The following is an 18,138-nucleotide window of genomic DNA, read 5'->3' on the forward strand; positions in this document are numbered from 1 at the left end:
CCAAGCCGCATTGCGCTTGGCGTCCTGGGCGTTGCCGCCCGTGCCTTCGTACGTTTCCGAGCCCAATAACAAGGTGACCTTGACCCTACCCTCATAGACGGTCTCACTAAACTTGGCCTCGACACAATTTTGTTGAGCCAGCATCTGTAACCGTTTCAAGGCGCCGTGCGGATCTTTAACATCCACGGGCGTGGCATTGGTCAGACTCTCCTGCGAGCCCGCTGGCACAAAGGCTTTGACGGGAAAACGAGGCGGGGGTGGGGCGGGAGGCAGTCGAGTGGGTCCTCGCCAAGAGGAAGGTTCGTGGGATCGCGGGCCTGACGTTCCCAGAGGTCGAATCGAAGGAGGTTTGACCCGATGGGTGGGATATCGAGGCGTTCTATTGGGAGGAGGAATGGCCGCGCCAAAGCCATGCACGCCACTGGCCAAATCGCTCGAGTAAGCAGGTTGAAATGTCTCAGGGGCGGTCTCGCCGGGGGGCGGGTACTGATGCGACATCATGTCGAATCTCGGGTAGACTGTGGAGGGGTTAGGAGGATGCTGGTAGCCGTGAGATGTGGTCTGAGCGGTGTGATGGGACCACGGATTATTCGTATAAGTGGCTGGGTTGGGGTAAGCCGTGGGATAATGGGTGGGGGCTGGAGCGGGCACACCGTTGGGCGCAGGGCCAGGGCGACTCCCGAAGGCCTGAGGCCAGCTCGTTGAGGCGGGTGGCGAGGCAGAATAGTGGTGATGCATGGCGAGAGCGGTTCTGACTCATCCGTGAACAAGCACCTTCAGTTGAGTGAAGGGTGGACTTCAAACCTCGGTCGGCCTGAGGACGGGGCTCATCCCGGGCTGCGTTGAACCGGGGTCCACGACGCCACGGTCAACTTGAATAGGCTTTGGGATTCAGGTACTCGTGTTTCAACGTTGAGGATTGCCCACCATGCCCAAGTCAAATTCTGTGCCTCTTTAATCAATACCAATGTGGCCTGGAGTGAATTTCCCCCAAAACTTGTTTTTTTTAATTTAGAAACCAGGATCGTCAATAGAGATGTGATGTGTTGTTACTAGTTGTTACGAACAGGCATGTCAGCTGTTTAGCTTCAAGGACCTGAGTTAGGGCTCCCATCACGGGCGAAAGAGGGCACACAAGCAAAATAAAAAAAAAACTCAGCAGAGTGACAAAACATGACCCTGCCTTCCTAGACCTCGAAAGCAGAGCTGCTGTAAAACTCATGCCAGATCTTGGGTCTTGATTTCTGTCCTCGTTTTCCCAGAGGTTCTTCAACCTGAATACAGTAAAAATCGGGTATAAGAGCATCGGGTATAAGAGCAAATCGGATTTAGGAGCAGGATTATGAATCCCAGAATCAAGTTATAGTAATGTATAGTAAATTAGCATCGGATATAAGAGCACAAAATTTTGGGCCACATCGGATATAGGAGCAGAATTGAAGGCCGGCAAAATATTTTTTTTTTTATTTCCCGCACTCCACAATGAAGTTTTCGATGGAAACTGGTTAAGCCATTTCATAAAAGCAAGTTTTTAGCCGTTTTCTCATAAAAACAAACCTTTCCCATCAAGGAGAAGCAAGAGCTCCTTGTCGATTTTGACAAGCTGTCCAAGATAAACCTGACCGAAGCTGCCACAAACTTAGGAGTCGAACGTGCTTCCTTTGGAAAACTCTTGGGTTTTTTTTTTTTCAAACTTCATGCCCTGTATGTAATTCTGTAACAAATTAACTACGTATTCAGTGCGTAAACATACAGCCAACATACTGCCCTCCTTGTATTTTGTTTCATTTTCTTCGATTTTTATGGTTGCATTTTGTTTGGACCGTAAAACTTCATCTAATTATAGCTTAAAAATGTGTTTTCTGTCATCAGTTTTGCCTCTGGAGTCGCGGAACCGGAGCATCGGATATGAGAGCACATCGGATAAAGAAATTCACGGCCCCAAACACTCTTATATTCGATTTTTACTGTAGCCTACTTTCCGATTCGCAACATTGTGTAAAAATCATTTTTGTCACTAAAGCTCACTTTTTCACAGATTTGCTCTGTTCACCTTAATTTGCAATTTGTAACATTTATTGGGCACTTTTTTGGCATGCTGGCCTATAAAGGGCGTTTTGGTTGAAATTGGCGCTTGTTGGATTTAGGCTTTATTACAAAGTTTTAAATCAGAGACTGCCACTGGAAAAATCAATTATTTTATTACGAGGGCCAAAAGTAGTTCACCCATCATCATTGCAAAACAAGCAGAAGCAGCCAGTTGAAAAGTGCCAATTTCAAGTCCAAAAGACAACCTAAGCTAAGGATTAATATAGTGAAAGAGCACCCAAAACACCCAACAGTTGCTTTTCTTATTTCCTCCAGGCCACCTAACTTCTTGTTTTGAAAAAGAAAGAATCAATTTCTTCTTCAATAAGATACGATCGCAGCCTCAGTTTGTTTGGTTTTTTGTACCCCTTTGCGCCCAAGCGCCATCTTTCGGATATGTAGGGATGTGTCAACCGTAAAAATACCACCGCTTTTTCAACCAACAATTGAACTTCTGTCTCAAAGCGAGCTTAAAGTTTTACCTTTTTATCGCTTCTAGCTCTATCCTTTGTTTTTTGTGTGTAGCAGCTCCGCTTATTTCGACGGTATTGTTATTGACTCATGCCATAGCCAAAACTTCGACACATCCCTACGTAAGTCAAAAGGGGGCGCTCAAGTGCAAAGGGGTAAACAAAGACCCCCGTGAGCATGTCCTATTAGATGAATTACGCTGATTTAGTACTGGAAAATACGCAGGGGCAACTTTTCCACGACCTCATTCAAAACAAATTATTGCCAATTATGTCTGAAATTGAGGCAAAATTTATAAAGTTGCCTTGCAAATGAATGCTATTTTAAAAAAGACTTAAATATGCCTTCTTTGTTGACTTCACTTGAACCTTTTGTTATGCTTTTGGCCTTTTTACATTATCAGGATTACTTTTTGAGCCTTTTTTCTGTAAAAGGTTTTGCTGTTTTGCACTTTTTGCCCTCCCTAGTGACCAATCAGCTTAACTCATGTTTCCATTTTTTTTCTGACCAGAAAAACCTGTTTCATTGGTCAAAATGTACCTAAACATATTATTCTAAATGCCTGTTGCCTATTGAAACTGTTTAGTCTTTCTTAGTGTATTGGGACATTAAGGTAGCAACTGCATGATGAGGTCAGCACAAATTTTGGGAGGTTACTGGGGCACATTTCAATACAGAAATGATGCTAAGAAACCAAGATACAAGAAACCAAGATACTTTTCTAAAATTTCAAAAAGTCTATTGTACAAATAGAAAATCTTAAACTAGGAAAAAAAAGTTCAAAAGTAGATTTTTGGGGGTAAAAAGTATTTCTTATGGATGTTAATGAATGAAACTGCGACAATTTACAAAAGTGCAATCAAACATGAACCATTCCTTTCATGGATAGAAGAACTTAAGCCCTAATTTAATCCCTTAAGAAAGAACTATTAAGCCTCAAAAGTGCAAGTGACCTCTCAAAATTTGATGGTGACGTCAGCTTCCTTTCCTGCTTCAATGTTCCAATTCTTTGTTGAAAAAATTGGTTGATTTTTTCTGTTCCCTGTGAATCTTTTTACCTTCTAATTGGTGTGGTGATCAACAACTTTGGTTTGCCTTTTCCCGTTTTTGGTGTGCCCGTTTTTATGTCACCCGTTTCTTTTGTTGTTAGTTTCTGTTGTCAGATCATTGGTCATATGTCAGCTGTCGAGGGGCAATACAATTTGAGGAAATATAAGTCATGAGTTCCCGGCGATCTTCAAGACCATTGAAGTCCCGGTCGAGATCGCCCAGATCCCGAACCCGTCACTCTTCCCGGGAAAACCAACGTGCCAATAAGCCCGTGGAACGGTGGCCCAAGGATGGTTATCACCAAATGCGGGATGAAGAGCGCCGAGGGGGTCGGGATTTTCGTGATGGTAGAGATCGTGGGCGAGAAGGAGGAGGAGGAGGAGGAGGAGGTTTTGGCCGAGGAGGCTTTGGGGAACGAGGTCGCGGCTTTGGTCCTGGAGGGGGTGGAGGGAATAAATTGAGCGATGAGTTCCTGGCCCATCGGAGAACGCAACGCGAGGAAATTGGTGAGCGAGGTGCGAATGAGGTTTGGGGCCGATCTCCGGATTCGCGCCCATCGCTTCAAGACTCGACCGAGAGTGAGGATGAAGAAACCAGGAACACCCAGAAGGACAAAGGATCAAGACAAAAGAAACAGAAGAAAGAGAAGAAGCATAAAAAGAAATCCTCAAAAAAGAGTAAGAAACATTCCAAAAAGAGCAAGAAGTCAAAGAAAAAGAGCAAGAAACGCAAAGTGGTATCTTCATCCTCATCCTCAAGTGAAAGTGAAAGTGGCTCGGCGAGTGAAGAAGAATGGGTGGAGCAAGAACTGGTTCCACGGGTGGGAAACAGAAATATCCAAGGGGACCCCGATGAAGAGGATAGCGACTTAATTGGACCTCAACTCCCTTCGAAAGTTCAACTCACGCACAAGGAGATGGGGACAGCACTCTTACCTGGTGAAGGATCGGCTATGGCGGCCTATGTGGCCGATGGAAAGCGTATCCCTCGTCGTGGTGAGATTGGACTGAGCTCCAATGAGATCACGAGGTACGAAGAAGACGGGTGGGTCATGTCCGGATCGCGGCATCGGCGTATGGAGGCGGTTCGCCTGCGGAAAGAGAATCAAATCTATTCCGCCGAGGAGAAGCGAGCCTTGGCCATGTTCTCCAAAGAGGAGCGACAGAAACGCGAGAACAAGATTTTAGGAGAGTTCCGCGAACTCGTCACTGAAAAACTCAAATCCACGAAATAAACTTGTCCTTCCGATTAACGTCGATATAATCCATCTGTTGATACACTCCTATTCCAGACCATGATGCGTCATACTTTAGGTCGGCTCCACCAATCTGTCAAGGTGTTATTGGTCAGGCAATCTTCCAGTTTCACTCTAACCCGTGTGTTCACCCCTGTGGATTTGAAACGTTATGCCGACCTATCTGGAGACTGCAATCCAATTCATCTGGATGATGATAATCCCATTGTCCATGGTACCTTCTTGTTGGGTGTCATTAGTGGAATCATGGGCACTAAATGCCCCGGACCTGGAAGTAGAGTGATTTCTCTTCGATCTGAATTTCTCAGACCATGTCTGCTCCACAGAGAAATTGAATTTCGGGTGGAAATAACGAGTAGTCGAAAAATACTGGAATGCCAATTCAATGTCTCGGATAAATCCCATGGTGATATTCTGGTTCGAGGCGAGGCTAAGCTTCGAAGGAAAACTACTCTAAATTGATCATTTATTAGTTAGATAAGAAGAATTAAAAAATAAATAAAAGCAGCACAATCACATCCATGTCGTGATGAATTTATTTGGCTTAAAATTTCGAACAGAGCAACGATTTGGGACGGTTGATTTGATGGGTTTTGATACTTCCATCAAGCGGCGATTACTCCTTGAATTTGGCTTCTTTCTCATCTTTGCTAGCGGGTCGCACCGTCCATCCCAAGGCAATTCGATCGAACCCGGCCGAGAAGAGATTAGCTTTGCATCGCCAGGATTCGGAAATATCGGCTGCAGCCCAGCACACGGAGGTCACCATGAGGTTGTGAGGCTTCGAAGCATCACGGGGAAGGCGTATAATTTTCTGACCTTGAAGGTCGTAGAGCACCACTTGTCGATTATCATGCGGAATAGCGATAGTTCCTAAGAAAAATGTTTGCTCACTCTAGTACGAAAACTAGGAAGAAATATATAAAATGAATCAATCACCAGCTTACCATTAAGAGAGACTGCCAATCTGTTGACTGCGGAAGGAGCTTGAATACTCGTGACGGGCGCGCGCATGTTTCGCAAATCCCACACTTTCACCGAACGGTCGTCGGAGCCCGAAACAATTTGATCCGTCCGGCTGAAGGCTGTAGAAGTGACTGCTTCGGTATGACCCTAGCCCCGAGATGACAAACCACAATGAAGCAACAATCTAACATTATTAAAAAAAAACCTTCAAAACGACGCCTCACCTGAAATACTGACACGGAGTGAATGGTCTCTCTGAAATCCCATAGTCTAAAAGTGGTGTCCACGCTACACGTGGCCACTAATCGCTTGGACGGATGGCAGGACACGTGGGTGAGCTCGGCGTCATGTCCCACTAAGGTCTGCATCAGGGCACCCGTTTCCACATTGTACAAATGAGCTGCACGATCCCAACCCGCCGTTACCGCTAAGTCATCATCTAGCCATTGGCAACCAATTACCACACCCTGATGACCGGAGAGGGCGATAATGGGCGTTTTCACGGCGGTGCATCGTGACAGGTCGGAAGGGTGATTGCTCGTTCTTCGATCATCTTCACTGGAATCAGCGGCCGATTCCTCACTCGAGAGGCCGAATCCACCCGCTCCACTAGGCGTGAAATCCGGTACGGCCGATGCTTTCCAAACATGGGCCGTGCCATCACCCGAGGCCGTCAGGGCGATATCTTGGGATGGATGGAAACTTATCGAGTTGACGGATCCGGCGTGTCCGGTATAATTAAGCAGACATTTGCCGGAATCAATTCCCCAAATACGAGCGGTTTTGTCGGCCGAAGCCGTGGCAATCAGCGGGTGACCCACTTTCGAGACGTCCACATCCCAAATGCCATCCCGATGACCCTAATGTGAGAGCAAAATGAAAAACATCCATCCATCGATGCATAATTTCAACCGTGGTTGGTTCCCCGCTAATCACCTTGTACTCCCGAACACGGGCGGTATTGATCTGCGGTGGCTTGAAACTGGACACGATCTTGCTGGTGTGGGCCTTCAACTTGTGTCGAGTTTTGAAGGCATTTTTCTTGGTGAAGCTCTTGAGGACATTCTCGAACGCATCCGGCTCATCCGTGTCCTTGTCCTTGTCTTTTTCGGCCATGTGAACCCGCTCCAAGAGATCGACCTTCTCGCGCAAACGGAGATTCTCCAAGTACAAGTTCTCAAACTCCTTCTCGACCTCCCGGAAGATGGAATTGAGTCGCTTCTGCATGGACGGAGGGATGATCGTACTCGAGGATCCATGGCCATCCTCGCCGTGAGAAGAGCCTCGACGTCGGTCCAACGAGCTCTTCCGGTTGAAGCCATAATAGCCATAGCCATAACCTACCCAAGAAGGACGTGATGAACCCGCCCGCCCCTCAGCATATGATTACCAACTCAATCCACTCACCCTCCTTATGTTTCCGAGAGCCTGGATCCGCCTCCATCTTGGGATCGATCAACCCTCCCTTGGTAGTAGACCTGGCCACTCGCCACTCACTTCTCAGTCGTGATAACCGTTCATGACTCTGAGGTGATGGGGCCACTTACCCAGAAGACCAATCAGCGGACGAGCGAGGCCGCAAAACCCACCACCACCACCAACAACAACAACAACAACCAGCGAGGACGATCGAGGATGGAAGCAGCGAATCTGTCTAGGATGAACTCGGTCCGCTTCAGTCATACATACATGCGCGCACAATACATGCACGATACACTCCGAAGACGGGCCAAAACCAGCCAAGCCAGCGAGTTAGGAAAAAAAGGCATGCCCATGTGCGCCAGTCAGTCAGGAGGAAGACAGACCAGACAGACCCACTGATCATATAACGAGTAGATGTCGGATTCGCACGACCTCAGTGATGAGGAAAATGGATTTTGTGTCAACAACTCTGTACACCAAAAGAGGAGGGTGACTGCCTGATCAGTGCTAACGACCTACAATCGCTGGGTCTTCAACCAAGGCAATCAGTGACAAATTCACTCAGAATCCGGCCACGCTGGCCGATGAAAAACTAAAATGTATGTACCATCTGATGAAGGCAAGTGTTCGCATTTTTCCTCGCGCTATGCGAGGTCTAGTCATTATATGGTCTGTGGACAGAGGTCGGTCGGTGGGTCGCTCTCTCCATATCCTCGTGTATATTATTTAGACAGTGACGTTTCCGAGGAGAGGTCGAGGAAGTTGACAGAGGCAAATGGAGTCCGTTATTCAAAATGAAAAAAACAAGTTGGACAATGGTTATCCTCGGGTTATAGATATTGTATGAATGAGTTGTGTTCTAATTACAACTAGCGTGTGGCGTAACTAGGAAGGAGATGGTTGATTGGATCAAGAGACATGTTTCTTTGGGTTCATTCTTCAGGGTTGCTATTATTGCCGTTGATGGGCCACTTAAATTAGTTTTGGAAGTACAAAAGTCGGACTCGCACCTGGAGCCTGGACGCGGACTCGAGTCCTTTGCTTGATTTGAGTCCAAAAAAGACATATTTTGGTTGTTTTAGTAAACTCAACAAGGTTAACACGATCACTTCTTCAAGGCGATTTGCTTCCACATTCAATTATTAGAGGAATAGAGCCCGTTTGATGACGAACTACAATGAAACAAATGAAAAATAATTTTTGACTTGTCTGGGCTCAAGCCCTTTCTAAAAGACCTGAGCCCGGTCAATTTTTCCAAATTTTTGTAAAAAAAACTCGAGTCCGCACTAACCTGTATGCTGTAGACCGAGGTCGAACCATCCGAAACTTAGGGAGGGGCAATTTTCTGCCGTTTTCAGTATTACTTATTAATTCATTTCCTCTCTCCATACATGGGTTTTCTATGCCACTCTCTATTTCATGTTAATTCTATGTTGCTGGGTGACCTTCTGTTGTTCATTTTCACACATTCATCCTTATTTTGTAAAAGATTTTGAAAAGATTTTGACAATTTGAAAAGAGTGGCTAAAACAGATTTTTGTTCGCTCTCCGTGTTCAACTCTCCATTTCGATCGAAAAATGGTGTAAGCAACACCTTATGGAATTTATAGCTTTTATCGCCCAGTCTTGACAAAAAATGAACATGCAATTTCTTTATTCCCTTCATTATGGCAAGCCTGAGTGAGGCAAAACAAATCTCCATTTTGGCCTGAAACAAGGCAGTGAGTTCTTCGAATTGGTTGGGTTCGCCATGTCGTCCGTGCCGCGATTTGCCGCCACTTCCCTCAAGGAGCTCCGCATCCATCTGTGTCAGAAATCACCGGCCTCCCAAGGAGTGCGCGACTTTGTGTCGAAGCACTATCACGGTCTCAAGAGCGAAAATCCCCAGTTTCCCATCATGATCCGCGAATGCAGCGGGATCACCCCCAAAATCTGGGCCCGCTACGCCTACGGACAAGAGCAATTCGAAGATGTGTCCAATAAAAACGCGGATCAAGTGCTCCAGACCATTCGTGGACTAGCCAAATAGACACCACACGCCGTGACAGTCATCTTTAATAAATGATTATGTAGAGTATCTGGCATCTCCAGCAGCGGTTTGATCATACATCAATTCATCATGAACGAAACTAGGGCAAAGCCGACCACCAAGTCTGCACTTGGATGGGATTGTCGTAATCCAAGAAATCGGCCGACCACATCCCCACCCCGCCCAAACCCATTTGAGTGGCCAGATTGTATTTCAGAGACAAACTATCGGGATGATCGAACCATGCTTGATACCACGTGCCATGGTCGTAGTAGTTGAAGAAGGGTGTTTGAGACCAGCTATCCCATTGGAATGTGGCCGTGTGATTGTCGGCAATGCTCATCATGTCTTTGTAAGTCCATTGTCGGCCGGCCGCATCCGAACACGGGCAATCCCGAAAGGGCACGGAATCAATCACACATGTGCTCGTTAATAAGACTTGGCACGGGTACAAGTATCCGTACCATGGGAGACCGAGCACGAGTTTGTCGCGGGGGATCCCCAAGTCAGTGTACGTGTCCAAGCCCATTTGCGTTTGGTTGATGGGCGAATTAGCTTTGGCTTGGCATCGAGGATTGCCCCAAATCTGGCTTTGAATGTCGTACGCCATAACTAGGTTGAGAAAGAGCCAAGGTTAGGTCAGAATTGACGGAAAATCGTCATGTTACACTGTTACCAAAGACCAGATCCGCCTGATCGGCCAAAGCCTTGTAATCGTAACATCGTTTGTCGATACAATCGGCGGACCAAGCCACGTCAATGCTGACTTCGTAGTCTGGACGAGCTTCGTGAAACACCCGGTTCAACTCAGTCATCAGAAATACCAGACCGTGACTTTCGGGGCTGTCCGTAGCCAATTCGTCCTCAAAGTCGACATTAATCCCATCCATATTTAAGCTTTGGACCGTGGTCAGTTGGTATTGGACCCATTGTCGGATGTATTCCTCATCGTTGAGCTTGTCTGTGGCGATATTACCGATCTTCACCAATCGGGTTTGATGGGCATGAGCGTAGTCGGTGATTTCTGTATAGTTCCAGTCACCCACCACTGTGACTGTGGTGAGTTTGTTCCAATCGAATTGAATCCACGTGGATCTGGGCACTTCTCCCACAAAAGCAAACGTATTCCAAGTGGACCTCGACCCGCCAATCCCCCAAGTCAATCCCAATATCCACCCCAACAGAATCCACACATTCATATTCACCTGCTTCCTAGATGGACAGACTTTGAACTTGACACGCAGTTAGTAGACAAAAACAAGATAAGGCTTTATTCGACAATGCGTCTAGCTCCGAAATTGAACAGCACTCATTTGAGGTTTGTTCTGGCTTCGAAGTCGGCCACGGTTTCGCCCGGCACGATCAAAGGTTCCTGGGTAAAGATGTCTCGCGTCAGGCTCTCTTTCCGCTGGCTGGCCAATTCATCTTTCGTGTAGAGCTCCTGGACCACGTCTAAGGGCAATCGTTTGCCATGATAGGTCAAGGGTTTGGCAGGCGTGTGTAAATCCTCCAGGTATTCCTCCACAAAGACTTGAGCATTGAACTTCTTGGCCACTTTGACTTTGGCTAGGAGTTCCATGCGGAATTGGCACTCCACTCGTCGGGTGAGCTGAAGGAAATTCTTGCGGATTTTGGCCGCATGCAATTTGCTCCGTTTCTTCTTGTGATGGATCTTGATCTTGCGCTTCTTGCGGCGGACCATTCGATGGGCGTATTTCTTGACTTGATGCTCGGGTTGAGGATCTTGTTGGATCGGGGGTGGTTCTCGCACGGGTTCCAGGATCTCCTTGGTCCGATCCACTTCTGGGACGATCAAGGATTCGACTCGCCGGGACCGGGAATCCGAGGGACAAGAAAGAGGCTGCTCCCGAGGGAGTAAGGAGGGTAGTCTCATTTCAATCTGATTGAGCGAGAGGCCGGCCAAAGCCGAGGCCGTCACGTGTAGATCCGTCAATCTAGCATTGACCTCATGAACTTTCACCGGTCCATCGGGGCAGTCCAGCCACGCCTTACGGGCTCCTCCACTGACAGTGGGCGTGAATTGATGGCTCAGGCAGCGAACGCTACTGTTTCTCAACGCACCTCGCAGAAATGCCAACGAATTCATCGTGTGAATATCTTATTCAGGGAGAGCCATGCAGGCAGGCACTCAATGGAGAGATTGAAATCCAAGCATATATGTTGTTGATCAATGACCAGGCTGGCCAAATTTGAGCTCAAGTAAGAGGCCAGACTCTGTTGTTCGATTACAACAACGTGCTAAATGGGATGGCTATTTATGTGGGATTGGGGCTCCATTCAAAACCTATCCTAGCTAAAGAAATTGCAAATACTTTTCCTTTTTTTTGCCCTTAAATAGTTTCTCTTCGTTGATGTCCCTGGCCAGTTATAGACATGAAATCGAGCGAGGAGTCCCTGATTTGAAACAAGGCTAGGTTTTGTGATTCTGTCAAACGCCGTTTCCGAATAAATAAAGCCGGCGAGAGATTCAAATGTAAAGCTTAAGCTCACTCATCCACAAAAGAATTTGTTACAGAAGATGAAAATGTGAGATATGACGGGTGATTGCCCATCCATCCATTTGGATATCAACTTTGAAGAGCCACTGACTACGTCGTGCTTAGCCCACATTGTCATCGACTTACTCAAGCACCTGCTCCACCAACGCCATCAGATCCCCTTGCCCTATGAACGAATCCAATTCGATGTGCGAAGCATCCAGCCCCGCCCCCCATTTGATCCCACCCAAACGGAGCAAGCGCCCTCAGTCGGGCTGTCTGTGCGAGAACAAATCCAATATCGACGAAATCAAGTCCGACAAGCCACTTTGGCCCAACGATTTCATCGGACGGCCTCGAATTTCCTCCAGAACTTTGAGAGCCTCACGCGAAACTTGACAGAGGCCATCATCGCCCATGAACCTGGAAATGGAGCGGAATTGAAATGCGTCGCCATCATTTTTGGACCCACACCCTTGTCACCCAAAGAGATCTATCATGTGCGTCTACCCGAGGGGTGGGCCATGGCCACGTCGCCCAGGGATTCGGGCGATGGACTTCAACCCCACAATGAGCCCAGCCAAGCCCGAAAGAAAGCCAATCTCAAGTTGTTTCGAGCCATGGTCAACCATGAGCACTTTTTCGCACAAACGGGTCAACCCTTGGCCTTGACCAACGTATTTGTCGCTTTGAAAAAACGATCGGAATGGGTCAGCTCGGAATGGCTGACGCCCAAAGAGGAGTTGGCCCATGTCCGCCGAGGTCATCGCGTCTTTTTCCACCTCCATAACGCCCCGGACACCCAGGATATGGGGCGGCGCAAGAAAATGCGGTTTGCCCCCGAAACCGCGGAAACGCCCGGACGATGGAAGCCCAGTGGTCGATACACGCCCATGGCCATGGATCTGTGCACCCCTGCCCCCGTGGTTTCTACGGGGGCTGCGGGTCGACATCGACGGCCCAGCAGCATGGATATGGTAGAAACGCCCTGTCAATTTCATTTGAAGGCATCCCGCCGAAAAGGCGATCGCTTGCCCCTAATTCCGTCCGCCCCTCTCTTTGAGCCATCGGTCATGGAAGCTTCTCTTTTTGAGGAAGAGGATATGATCCTGGAGCAGGATTGGGAGGACGAACAAGCCAATGCCTCTCACCCGGAATTCTCGTGGTTCGTCACATCGCAATTGATTCGGGGTTTCAAAGATCCCCGTGTGATACGCTCCAATAAAGGCTCCTAGCATCCAAATTGATAATAAATAAGTGCGCTCAGCCAGGTAAACCTTCGGAAAGGTTTGCTAATTGTTGCGGACGAAAAACATCATATCAGAGGATTTTAAAGTCAAGGGTATATTCAATTCCACATCTACCTTAATATACTGCGAAATCACACTTAAGGCCTCCAATAATGGTGCAACCTAACCATGACATTTCATTGTCAAACTACGGCTACCTTGGTTCACTGGGATTCTGCTCTGTGGGTTCAAATCCCGCGGGAGGTTCGGAAGCGTGAATCACCTCCATAGATTTAGGAAAGACAGCACTGAACTTAAAACATTGTCCCATGTCTTCTGTGAGTTTTTGAAACGCCGAGAGGAGCTGCTTCTGAGCACTAGGTTCTTGGGTACTTTTGATTAGCTGAGCAAGTCTTTGTTGAAGCCCCAAGCGAAGTAGGAATTGTTTCTGCGGAACCGGACCAAACAGCCGCACGTGCTCCGAACAATTTCGGGCGAGGTAGTTGAAATCCACATCAGCAGTGAGGTCATTGAGACCAGGATCTTTCAAAGGATCAACCACAGAGTGATTCCTGAAGCCGCGCAATGTGTCACCTTTATCTCCGTTATGCCCGTAATCCGCAATGAGGGCAGCTCCACCAAATTGGTCCACTTTATCGGACATCAATTGGGTGTACATACCAGCGAGTGGGCAGATCTCGGTTTCTTGGCAATCACTTTGATCTTGGATGATGTAGCTGCAGGCAGGCGTAGGATGACGAGATTTGACAAAGGTCAATTGTCCGTCCTTGTCACAATCGATTAAGACTTCTCGCCACACCCCGTCTGTTTTGACGAATTTATGAATGGGCAGTGCGTCAAAGAATTCGTGAGCCAAGAAAAATGTGAATAGATCCGGGATCTGGCTCAAATCTCGATGCCAAGTGACTTTTTGTCCATAAGGCGTGCTCGGAGGATCTTGGGTGGGGCACAACGTCGTTTTTTGAACTTTTTGGAGTCGATCACTGACCTCTACCAAATGAACGTGGGTGAGAGCACCTTTAATATCAGGCACGAGGTTGTGGATTGTTCTCAAAATGTCAGACATGAGAGTGCCTTTCCCAGGACCAAGTTCCACAAATTGCCATGGTTGAGGCTTACCCATCTTGATCCACTCATGGGCATACCAAATCCCGAGACATTCTCCGAACATTTGACTAACTTCGGGTGACGTGACAAAGTCTCCCGAAGCCCCAAAAACCTCATGTTTAGCGTAGTATCCGTATAAAGGATTGGTGAGACATTCTTTCATATACTCGGCCACGGTGATCGGCCCTGTGAATCTAATTTTTGCCCCCAGAGCGTTCAAAAGACGATTGGGCGGGTCCTTCTGGACAATTTGAGAGCAATGTCGCACAAGAGGAGACTTGTAAAGAGGTTTTAGGCGTCTGAACAAAATCATCCCGGATCTCTCTGGAAAGACAGGACAATCGGCAAGCTTAATAAGCAACACCCACGCTTCAATGAATTATCTTGCATGACTAGTTTATTGTGACAATATGGTAACTCTTCATAGAAAAAAAGGTATGTTACAAAATTCGATTGAGTTTTCTGTTTAGTATGAGTTTACGTGCTTTCAGTTTCGTTGTTTGAAGGGGGTTCCACTTCCATTGGGTTTTGATACAGAGTCATTTCAGGAGACTTGCTTGCAGGCACATTGGAGTCCAAAACAGTGGCATAGTTGTTGGGATCATCAAGCTTGTCTTTGAGTAGATCGATAACCTCGTCATAAAATGTCAATTGAGGCATTGGAGTCACAACAGTGGGCGGTTGAGCCGCATTTTCGATTAAAGACTCCTTCTCGCCTTCCTCAATGGGGCTGTCTGCGTTGGCCAAGGGCAGTTCTTCGTAGTTGTCGTTAAATTGAATGGGCACTTGAGGCTCTCGCGGCTCAATCTTTGTGAAGTTCCAGTCCGGTTCTGTCCTTTTGTAGCGCCGGACTTGAAAATAGTACACTAGTCGACGACCCAAGGTGTAAATAATAAGTATGAGTGACACGAACAGGGCGAATAAAAGTAGCACCAAAAGAATGCCTTTATTCGAGTACACGTCGAACACGTTCAAGGCAGGGAAGATGGTTTGTGGCAAGATACAAGTCTTCTCGGGCTGACACATTAGATCGACATAGACGGGAATGATCGAGGTTTCGACGTTCAAGCACGTTCGCTCATTCAACTTCACTTGGCAAGAACTGGACCGGGACACGAGCCGACTCAGACTCTCGTTTCGGCACACGAGGTCTAACCACGTGTGGATATCGCAATCGCAATCCACCAAGAAGTGAGTATGGGCGAAGGAGTCGTTGTCCAGAGCAATGCCCTGCAACTCCAAGGCGCCCTGATTGGCGTAAGCAATACTGTTGTTGGAGAACTCGAACGACTTGTCTTCGTTGGCGGAAGACAGGCCTAACAAAGCTCCACTGTCCATGAACTGGATTTGATTCGAAGTGATTGCCACTGAGCTCCACGAAGAGAAGCTAATGGCCCCTTTGGACAAGGTGTTGAAATGGTTGCCGTGAAGAATCACTTTGGCGGCTTGACTCAAGAGCCCTGACTCGCCGAACGAGGTGATTCGCGAATTCTCGAGCGAAAACGTGGAGATGGCCGAGAGGATGGATCGCTCCGACAACGAGGTAATCGTACAGTCTTTGAAATTCAACGAGCTAATCAAAGTTTGTTCGGAAAAAGCACCACTTTGCACCCGATTGATCTCACAGCCCGAGAAAAGCACACTCTGATATTGAATGCCGGCCAGGGCATCCATTGCAATCTCGCCGATGGTCGAGTCCAGGATAGCAATGGAATCCGTGGAAGCAAAGCAATGCGACGGCAACACCGGCATGCCCACTTTCACTAAGGCCATAGAAGAGCCCTGCGGGCCGAAACTCTGTTCCGACGGTTTTAACGCCGACACGGCCAATGTCAGCTGCTCCACCGACTCAATCCGCACCCGATTCAGCTTATCAAAGGCCTTGGAGGCAATATCCACAGCTCGTATTTGGTCCAGATCTAGATGGAACATGCCATCTCGTCCCAACACGCTACGGGGCGGAATCCGTAACCATTGGCCCTGACGCACGTTTAAAGTGATCAAGGAATCGCCCTCGGCCAAGGCAATGCTCTCGTGTTCCAGATCCACCCGTGCCACATCCACGATCTCAATGAGTAGGCCGTGCAGCGGTCGAATCGAACCGGAGGCCAGGGTCAATTGACGGGCTTGGCTGATGGTCAGCACCCGCAGCGAGCGCGGCAAAGACTTTATGGTGAGCACCAGATCGAGATCGCGACATGTGGCGTTTTGCTGAATGACTTGACAGGCGGATTGCAACGTCGTGTCGTCCGATATCTCATAATGCTCTTCGTGGGCGTGTTCCGAGTCGGTAGAAATCTCCACCGACATTCCGGGACTCGGCAAACTGAGGAATAAGGCCAGAATCAGCCATGGGAGTGGGCGGATTAGAGGCCACATAGTCCACAATTTAGGTCAGGACTGACCGCATCAGTACAGATCTGAGGCTCGCATCCGTCCTTGGCATCACAACCAACCCTCACTGAGGATCGGCGATCAGGCGTTGAATTGGATTTCTTGGGTTCGCCCGAAAAGAGAGTACGGTGAAATTACCGAAGTCGACATTAAACATACTATAGGGTGACTTCAGAAGCTCCGGGTAAAAGAAAGTCGGCGGGAAAGGCGAGGGAGGATTCCAGAGAAAATAAGTTGTTTGAGCAGACTTATACTTGATTTTAACCTAAGGAAAACTCTAGGGATGGACAAGAAACAAGAGAATGATTAAATGAAGCCTTGATTTTTTTAGTGAAATGGTATGCAACTCGGAGGGAATATTTGGCTGATCTTCCAACGCCAACTGTCAGATTAACTGTGCCACCCAATGCGTCATCCGAAGGTAACCGAGTAGGGCCATCTTTAACATTGATAATGAAAAACCGTATTTTCCTGCCACCCCTCAGTCTCAAAGACCATGATAATCCCTTGAAGTCCTTTTAATTCGGGATTTAGTGGTCACCTCCGGAGTTTTGTTAGGACTTGGGTGAGACGGGTGCGACTCATTTGGTTGGTTAGGCGAGTGTTGTTGTCGCAAGAAGGATGAAATTTAGAATGGCCCTTTCAGCCCGAGGCATGAATAATCTTCAAGACAGAAAAGCAATCCAATGACTCTAACCTGCCAGCCAGCCCAGGAACCGGCGATCACGGCCACATAAGATATTTTTCTCCGGTACCTAATATTTCTTGCAAAAAACGAACCTTTTAAGAACTATTGTTGGTGCTTTTATCAGGAATCGATGTCATTGGCCCAGTGATCTGAGTAGTACAAAGAACATTTAGTGTACGTGTACGTATATTGTATTTAAGCCTTCCATATCTTTTTGTAATGATAATAATGTTAGTTTAATGACTTTGTAAAAATTAAGGTAGACAAACCATTTGACAGATAGGTAGGGAGAGACAAACAGAAATTAAAAAAAAAAGTTATGACTAGACCTCGAAAAAAAGTTCAAAGCCGAAAAAAAACCTTTCAACTTTTTATGACATTTTCGGCGGAAAAAAATTGGGCCAATTTTCCCACTTTTTAAGCCATATTTCACCTTTTTGACACTTGTTTCTTACTTTTTTTTCACGATTTAGGACTTATTTAGCTCTTTTATAATCTGGGTCCTTATCTGTTTCCGTTTTGACTTTTTTTTTCCTTGCTGCGAACTTATTTAACTTACGAGCTGCAAGGAATCTAATCTCTGGTACCATCAAAGTCACATCAAGCTCAACTCCTTGTTTTTTGTTTGGGAAAGGTAACAAGAAAGGGAGCAGTTAAGCTCTACCCTCCCATCATAGCTTTGATCCAACCAAAAACCAAAATCATTTTGTATGCAAAAGTGTACCTCTCCAGTAACACGAGGCTCCAGAAGAGAATGAATTGTAAACCATAACATCGGAATCAATTAAAAAGTGTCTCAATGTCAAACATTCCAAAACAAGGAATCTAAATTTCTTGCAAGTAAAACGAAGAAACTCAATGGATAAGCAAGAAATAGGATTAAGTGTGTATTATTTCGCAACAGAAACCAGGGCTTGAAC

The 18,138-nt window shown here is 47.0% G+C and overlaps 9 protein-coding genes across 9 annotated transcripts in view; 3 read left to right on the forward strand and 6 right to left on the reverse strand.

The window, feature by feature from the left end:
• Window positions 1-1,112, reverse strand: part of LOC131887563 (double-stranded RNA-binding protein Staufen homolog) — a 2,580-nt gene extending 1,468 nt beyond the window's left edge. The window contains exon 1 of the mRNA XM_059236179.1: window positions 45-1,112. Coding sequence (XP_059092162.1) covers window positions 45-738 — 694 coding nt within the window. The 5' untranslated portion in view covers window positions 739-1,112. The remainder of the gene's footprint in view (window positions 1-44) is intronic.
• Window positions 1,113-4,050: 2,938 nt separating this feature from the next.
• Window positions 4,051-4,983, forward strand: LOC131889441 (NKAP family protein CG6066-like; the record flags this gene model as incomplete). The annotated part of the gene is given in 1 exon segment (XM_059238537.1): window positions 4,051-4,983. A coding segment is annotated over 1 exon segment (793 nt), but the record flags the coding sequence as incomplete, so codon positions are not given.
• A 399-nt stretch (window positions 4,984-5,382) lies between these two features.
• On the reverse strand, window positions 5,383-7,561 carry LOC131889438 (WD repeat-containing protein 37-like). The gene is made up of 5 exons (XM_059238534.1): window positions 7,238-7,561; window positions 6,767-7,170; window positions 6,055-6,690; window positions 5,812-5,977; window positions 5,383-5,737 (listed from the first exon to the last, which is right to left on the reverse strand). The coding sequence occupies exons 1-5, from the start codon at window positions 7,272-7,274 to the stop codon at window positions 5,481-5,483; spliced, it is 1,500 nt and encodes a 499-aa protein (XP_059094517.1). The 5' UTR covers window positions 7,275-7,561; the 3' UTR covers window positions 5,383-5,480.
• A 1,357-nt stretch (window positions 7,562-8,918) lies between these two features.
• LOC131889445 (NADH dehydrogenase [ubiquinone] 1 alpha subcomplex subunit 2-like) lies at window positions 8,919-9,336 on the forward strand. The gene has a single exon (XM_059238540.1). It carries the CDS (start codon window positions 9,003-9,005, stop codon window positions 9,279-9,281), a length of 279 nt encoding a protein of 92 aa, XP_059094523.1. The 5' UTR covers window positions 8,919-9,002; the 3' UTR covers window positions 9,282-9,336.
• LOC131889442 (di-N-acetylchitobiase-like) lies at window positions 9,290-10,582 on the reverse strand. The gene is made up of 2 exons (XM_059238538.1): window positions 9,958-10,582; window positions 9,290-9,893 (listed from the first exon to the last, which is right to left on the reverse strand). The coding sequence occupies exons 1-2, from the start codon at window positions 10,478-10,480 to the stop codon at window positions 9,382-9,384; spliced, it is 1,035 nt and encodes a 344-aa protein (XP_059094521.1). The 5' UTR covers window positions 10,481-10,582; the 3' UTR covers window positions 9,290-9,381.
• LOC131889444 (uncharacterized) lies at window positions 10,526-11,470 on the reverse strand. The gene has a single exon (XM_059238539.1). The coding sequence runs from the start codon at window positions 11,386-11,388 to the stop codon at window positions 10,591-10,593; it is 798 nt and encodes a 265-aa protein (XP_059094522.1). The 5' UTR covers window positions 11,389-11,470; the 3' UTR covers window positions 10,526-10,590.
• Window positions 11,471-11,748: 278 nt separating this feature from the next.
• LOC131889440 (uncharacterized) lies at window positions 11,749-13,097 on the forward strand. Its single transcript, XM_059238536.1, has one exon. It carries the CDS (start codon window positions 11,836-11,838, stop codon window positions 13,012-13,014), a length of 1,179 nt encoding a protein of 392 aa, XP_059094519.1. The 5' UTR covers window positions 11,749-11,835; the 3' UTR covers window positions 13,015-13,097.
• An 11-nt stretch (window positions 13,098-13,108) lies between these two features.
• Window positions 13,109-14,588, reverse strand: LOC131889439 (protein arginine methyltransferase NDUFAF7, mitochondrial-like). Its single transcript, XM_059238535.1, has one exon. The coding sequence runs from the start codon at window positions 14,447-14,449 to the stop codon at window positions 13,223-13,225; it is 1,227 nt and encodes a 408-aa protein (XP_059094518.1). The 5' UTR covers window positions 14,450-14,588; the 3' UTR covers window positions 13,109-13,222.
• Window positions 14,460-16,867, reverse strand: LOC131889437 (uncharacterized). Its single transcript, XM_059238533.1, has one exon. It carries the CDS (start codon window positions 16,513-16,515, stop codon window positions 14,614-14,616), a length of 1,902 nt encoding a protein of 633 aa, XP_059094516.1. The 5' UTR covers window positions 16,516-16,867; the 3' UTR covers window positions 14,460-14,613.
• Between the last annotated feature and the right edge of the window lie 1,271 nt (window positions 16,868-18,138).

The sequence above is a fragment of the Tigriopus californicus genome, chromosome 10 (genome assembly GCF_007210705.1).
Source record: "Tigriopus californicus strain San Diego chromosome 10, Tcal_SD_v2.1, whole genome shotgun sequence".
In the NCBI taxonomy this organism is placed as follows: Eukaryota; Metazoa; Arthropoda; class Copepoda; order Harpacticoida; family Harpacticidae; genus Tigriopus; species Tigriopus californicus.

Bases quoted from the DNA above. Each gene is read 5' to 3' on its own strand.
- LOC131889438 (XM_059238534.1), bottom strand. From the start codon at position 7,274: ATGGAGGCGGATCCAGGCTCTCGGAAACATAAGGAGG. The intron at 7,171-7,237 runs GTGAGTGGATTG...CTTCTTGGGTAG, and splicing joins CTCTCGGAAACATAAGGAGG to GTTATGGCTATGGCTATTAT. The intron at 5,738-5,811 runs GTAAGCTGGTGA...CATTTTTCTTAG, and splicing joins ATTGGCAGTCTCTCTTAATG to GAACTATCGCTATTCCGCAT.
- LOC131889445 (XM_059238540.1), top strand. From the start codon at position 9,003: ATGTCGTCCGTGCCGCGATTTGCCGCCACTTCCCTCAAGGAGCTCCGC.
- LOC131889442 (XM_059238538.1), bottom strand. From the start codon at position 10,480: ATGAATGTGTGGATTCTGTTGGGGTGGATATTGGGATTGACTTGGGGG. The intron at 9,894-9,957 runs GTAACAGTGTAA...TTCTCAACCTAG, and splicing joins TCAGGCGGATCTGGTCTTTG to TTATGGCGTACGACATTCAA.
- LOC131889444 (XM_059238539.1), bottom strand. From the start codon at position 11,388: ATGAATTCGTTGGCATTTCTGCGAGGTGCGTTGAGAAACAGTAGCGTT.
- LOC131889440 (XM_059238536.1), top strand. From the start codon at position 11,836: ATGACGGGTGATTGCCCATCCATCCATTTGGATATCAACTTTGAAGAG.
- LOC131889439 (XM_059238535.1), bottom strand. From the start codon at position 14,449: ATGATTTTGTTCAGACGCCTAAAACCTCTTTACAAGTCTCCTCTTGTG.
- LOC131889437 (XM_059238533.1), bottom strand. From the start codon at position 16,515: ATGTGGCCTCTAATCCGCCCACTCCCATGGCTGATTCTGGCCTTATTC.